This window comes from Vigna umbellata, unplaced genomic scaffold, assembly GCF_029865625.1.
Source record: "Vigna umbellata cultivar VRB3 unplaced genomic scaffold, Vumbellata_1.0 scaffold_688, whole genome shotgun sequence".
Classification (NCBI taxonomy): Eukaryota; Viridiplantae; Streptophyta; class Magnoliopsida; order Fabales; family Fabaceae; genus Vigna; species Vigna umbellata.
In genome coordinates, this window is record NW_028274455.1 from 5416 (window position 1) to 11108 (window position 5693).

General features: G+C 37.3%; 1 protein-coding gene across 1 annotated transcript; it reads left to right on the plus strand.

Moving 5' to 3' along the window:
* Nucleotides 1–598: 598 nt before the first annotated feature.
* On the plus strand, nucleotides 599–5488 carry LOC148190632 (lipid phosphate phosphatase gamma-like). The gene is made up of 2 exons (XM_088102722.1): nucleotides 599–1381; nucleotides 5152–5488. Exon 1 carries the CDS (start codon nucleotides 707–709, stop codon nucleotides 1376–1378), a length of 672 nt encoding a protein of 223 aa, XP_087958848.1. The 5' UTR covers nucleotides 599–706; the 3' UTR covers nucleotides 1379–1381; nucleotides 5152–5488.
* The last annotated feature ends 205 nt before the right edge of the window (nucleotides 5489–5693 follow it).

Genomic DNA, 5693 nt, shown 5'->3' on the forward strand with positions numbered 1-5693 from the left:
TATTTAAAGTGAGCATTGAAAACCATTAAAAGGTAAATTAATGAATAATATTCCCTGTAATTGTATAAATAGAAGTCAAAGGGGAAGGTAAATGTTCTGTTCATTTTCATATCTATAGACTTGCGATAGCCTATTCTGACTTGAGCGTCGGAGTGTTTGCTGCAGGTCAACACTCTTCTATTGACTAAGGACGAGCGTAAAGAGTAAAGAGAAGGAGAACTGAGCGCAAGAAGTGAAGAGAAGGAGAACCGAACGCAGGAGTGGAGTGAGTGTTTCTTGACGAACGTAGGAGTTTCCCCGGTCTCATTGAGCAGAAACAGTCATATAAGTGATAATTAGATGATAAATTTTAAAATAAAATATGACAACAACTAACTAAACAAAGTAACATTTACATGATACTAGAAAATTAAACAACAAAAATTAAATTAAAAAATATAAAAATATTTAATACTTATATATTATATAAATTTAATAAATCTAGTTGAACATTCCAGAATTCATTAAAAACTTTAATCTTGTCTAAAATTTATATAGAATTATCCTAAAACTAATCTAAAATTTATTATTGCTTTTAATAAACGAAAAAAAGAAAAGGACTCAAACGAGCACAGACGCACGCACACACTCACAGTCAATCACTTCAAACCCAAACCCAAACCGAAACTCGAAAACCCATCTCACAGTCTTCCGCTTCAGATCTACCATGACGCCGCCACTGAAGGCCGTGACGTTGACGCACGTGCGCTACCAGAAGGGCGACCGCGTAGGGCACTTCCTGGCGTGGATTTCCCTCGTCCCCGTCTTCATCTCCTTCGGCGGCTTCGTCTCCCACTTCCTCTTCCGCCGCGAGCTCCAAGGCATGTTCTTCGCGCTCGGCCTCATCTTGTCGCAGTTCATCAACGAAGTAATCAAGACCTCCGTCCAGCAGGCACGGCCCGCCACCTGCGCACTCCTGGAGATGTGCGACTCACACGGCTGGCCCTCCAGCCACTGCCAGTACATGTTCTTCTTCGCCACTTATCTCACTCTTCTCTCCCTCAAAGGTCTCACCTTCTGGCACGTGCGCGACAACCCTTTCCTCCACCTCCTCACGTGGTCCCTCGCGCTCCTCACCATGTACTCTCGCGTCTACCTCGGTTACCACACTGTTGCTCAGGTCCTCGCCGGAACCGTGCTGGGGGTTTTTCTCGGCGCGGTTTGGTTCTGGGTTGTTAACTCCGTTTTGCACCCTTACTTTCCTCTTATCGAAGAGAGCGGGTTTGGGAGAAGGCTCTATGTGAAGGACACTTCTCATATTAGTAATGTGTTGGAGTTTGAGTATGATATGGCCAGGGCTGAGAGACGGAACTTGGCGTGTAATTCTAAGGCGGATTGATTGGTATGTTGAAATCTTCGTGATTATCGTTTGGGTATGCTATTCAATGTGATGCTAATTCTTAGGATTGTTGAGTGAGGCTTGGGAATTGTGAGAGATTTGAATTTGGTTTGGAATTGTTTGTTGGGTGAAATCTAGTTGTTGTTTTGCTCTTGAAGATCAAAGTGGAGGCTTGGAAAATTTTGTTTCATTACATGATTGTGCGGGCATACTGAAATCAAATTCATATGCCGCCTTTTTCTAGTCTCAAGTGGGTATTATTAGTGTTATTTTTACTGAAAGATGTAAATATATATTTTTTATAAAAGGATGTTCCTGATCATCATTTTGTTTTATTTGTATTCACTGGTTGATTAATCTTGTGAACGAATGCTGTTCAGTGTGTACCTTTTAGTTGGATACTTTTAGTTGTTTGTGATGGTAGATAATGGGTTGCTGGTATGCTTGCTCTGTTTGTTTCGATACTCAGTTTGTGTGTGAATTTTATGCCTCTAGTTGGTTAAATGTATTGTTTGGACAAACATCTCCGTTAGGTTTCTAAGAAAAAAAAAGGGAATTAAACTTGCTCCGGAACATAAAATTAGGTTATGCATAAGCTAATTTAAAGTTCTCTTATATGATTTCTTTAAATTTTATATTTTAACTTGCATAAGCTAATTTTAACTTATGGATAAACTCATTTTTTTTCTTATTTTTTTCTTCTAAAATCTTTGTGGAGAAGTTTGTCCAAGGCTATAAGTTCACATGCAAAACAAAGCACGTCATAGACTAACATACTACTGAACCAGTCAAAATGAGAGCTTCAGATATTGTGAACTGAAGCTCAAGGTTATTCGATATTTTGATTGCTGCCATTAGGATTAGGACACCGAGACCCCCCTTACTGCATATTGTGGTATTCCTCTCTGAATCTCATTCCATCGATGATAGTTTGAGTATGTTTCTTCTTTATATTTGTGATATGAAGTTTGTTATATACCTGTGGCATTCTGAAGTAGGATGGACAAATTTCATGGCCTGAAAATAGGAAATCTAAGTGGTGGCTCTCAATTATGTTTTGTTTGATACATGATCCAAGAATCAGAACATAATTAGAAACTTAGAACAGACTTGATACCAGGTGACACAGATGTGATACCCAGTGGACACGGGGATGCAACAATTTTTTAAAATTTTAAGAAGCATGGCTAAAATACAATATATACTAGTAACATGAAAAATAAATCTTAAAACGTGAGAGGGAATTTATTCGTTTTAAAATTGACACAAGTTATTGTAGACGGGATAGAATGCTATAAATGATTTAAGTATTGTGATGTTCTCATTTGTGTGTATAAAAGTTTAAAATTGAATTTAAAATAAACGTAAGATACACTTGGCAGTACTCAAATGCACTTTTAGTTCAGTTGAGGAGACTGGGGGAATTATAATGCAAGGGACACATTGTCTTGTTCACAAGGGAAAGGTCATTGAAGGGAGGGGAAATAAACGAGTTTACTACCATGTACATGGAATAGTTAAATAATTAAGGGTAATTTAGTTCAATTAGCGTAATACTTTCTATCCCCTCCAAGTTCCCCAATTCTGGAGAGATGCTAAAATTGATCGGTGTGGGATTTTAACCCTATCCCTCCATTTCCTTTCAATCAAACACCAAGGAAACTTTAGTGAAGACCCTATACGGGTACGAAAGTTGGTAACTATTTTGAAGTGTTTCTTAGCTTAGACTAGTGTTACACAGGGCGGGGGAACTGGAAAGGGGCGAGGGGACTGGAAAGGTATATTTACGTTGATTATAATTGTTATTCTTTATTGAATGTTGTTCATTCTGAATCATTTTCGTGGTATGCATGTTAAAACATGGTTAATATATCACCCAGGCTTCGCTTAATATTCAATTCATTTGAAAATAAGGAGCTTGATCTCTGGTGTAATTGGTCTTATGCTTATGAAATAGCCCAGTTTTCTTTTTTATTTTTAATATATTGGGTTTTAAAGTCTATTTCCTTTCCGTTCTACTGTCATGGATAATTAGAGGCATATTTTAATTTAATTTAAATAAAAAGATGGTTTGATTCAGGGCAATTTGTTTTTGTCCCTACAAAAGAAAATGTTAATATACTAGCACAATTTTTATCTACAGTCATTAATTCTTCCGTATTCTCATTTTAAGAAGGCTTTGAAAAGGTCTAGTTTTATCACATATAAATAGTTGCAGGGTAATGGAATATTTATGAGGTGTTCCATTTGTATGTCTTTTTTTCGTTGCCATCTCTTAAGAATTATATGAATCTGGTTTTAATGTGAGGAGACAAGCATTCAAACAACCATAGATTTGACATTTGAAGAGGTCTATAACTCTAAATTTTTCATTTAAGTATGGAGTTATTAAATATTGGCTTAATTACCTACTTAGTCCCCATGTTCGGAGGTAATTTGCTGTTTAGTACCCGGTTTTAAAAATGTAGGCATTTGATACCTATGTTTTGAAATTTGTATCAATTGAATCCTACCCACTTAACGCCGTTATAAATCTAACGTTTTTCTGACTGTGTATGTGATTTGTGGACGAGCGTTTGTGGACGAGCGACGAGGACGATCGTCCAGCGAAGAGGACGCTCGTCCAGCGAGGCAGAAGAGGACGCTCGTCCAGCGAAGCGAACGCCCAGTCAGGCAGAAGAGGACGCTCGTCCAGCGAAGCGAACGCCCAGTCAGGCAGAAGAGGACGCTCGTCCAACGAAGCGAACGCTCGTCCATAACCGCTCGTCCACAAATCACATACACAGTCAGAAAAAACGTTAGATTTATAACGGCGTTAAGTGAGTAGGATTCAATTGATACAAATTTCAAAACATAGGTATCAAATGCCTACATTTTTAAAACCGGGTACTAAACAGCAAATTACCTCCGAACATGGGGACTAAGTAGGTAATTAAGCCTTAAATATATTATGTTGAATTGTGCTGTCTGCAATGATCATGTTGCTTATAAACTTCAAAGTAAAATCAGTAACATGCATTTGAGGTCCGCTTTTAGGGTGCTGACTGGTTGAAGAGAAGGGACTACCTTGATGTTTATAAGCAGGGTGTGGTGAAGTATTTATTTGGGTGTTTCTAGATTATTTGGCTTATGTGATGCAATAACTGATGCTGACATGGGTGGATCAGTTGGGTTGGGATGGTGGTGAACGACGGCATGCTTCCGGATCCTGCTACTTTTGTATGGTGATTATTGATCTCTTATTGAACTTAATTTAAAAGGGAGGAACTTGATTGGTGAACTCTAGATGGAATTTTAAAGGGTCACTAATTCCACAGAAAGTAAATTTCAGGAAAAAACAACACAATTTATATTAACAAATTGTTTGGAAGAACCTGAAGAACCTAAGAAGTCCGTTAGTAAAAACACCATTGTTCCTTGGAGCCATCCACTAATATGTCAATTGTACGTTTTTACTTGCTGGTTTTTATATTTCTGTTGTAATAATCCATCCTGACAGCTCCAATAGCTATAAGATTACAAAACTATATCTCCCTTTGAGTGTTAGCATAACTGGCCACTTTTCTTTGGGATTTGTTGTCTCCTCAACAATTATTGTCATTAATGCATTCATTTGAAGGCATTGAAACTAAGATGTGCATGCTGTCATTTTAGTTTAATATTACCATATTGAGTTTATGCAGATGGCGGAAATATTGAAAATCATAACTATAAAGTCTTGCGTATGCTTATGTATATTTTGTTCTAACTGAGCTTGTTTATCTGTTTTTCAGGCACATGGCTCCGAATTTTTCTTTTAGGATTTCTGTTCGTTGGTCTTTATGGCATTATTATTATAGCTTTCTGCTCTGGAGCTCTCCACTATAGAAGCCTATTGGCTCAGTCACTCAAATGGTATCAATGAAGAAAGCGGAAGAGCACAATTACATGATACAATGATGTCTGTTAAATAGAACTGTGTAAAGATGGACGTGATGCTATAGATAGAGAAATGAATATTCTATCTTGTTTACTTACATGGGTTTTAAAAGAAGATATATTGACACAAATATAGCTAACGGTTTATTGAGAATATTGATAAATTTTTAAACATTTGTTTAGCCCCTGAAATATTGTGCAATCTCAATTGTTTTGGATGAATTTTTTCGCTTAAATTTGGATGTTGGATTTGATTTGCATCTTAATCGGTTGTTTTGCTTACTTTAAACGTTTTGGGTGTCACATCTTTCCTTTTTGAAAACAGCACAAGACGAAGCCACGAAATGGCTAGCAAGATCCAGCCATTATTTTGTTTAGCCGAGAAGATTCTATCTTT

What these genes read in the sequence shown, in the direction of transcription:
- LOC148190632 (XM_088102722.1), top strand. Translation starts at nt 707, where the DNA reads ATGACGCCGCCACTGAAGGCCGTGACGTTGACGCACGTGCGCTACCAG.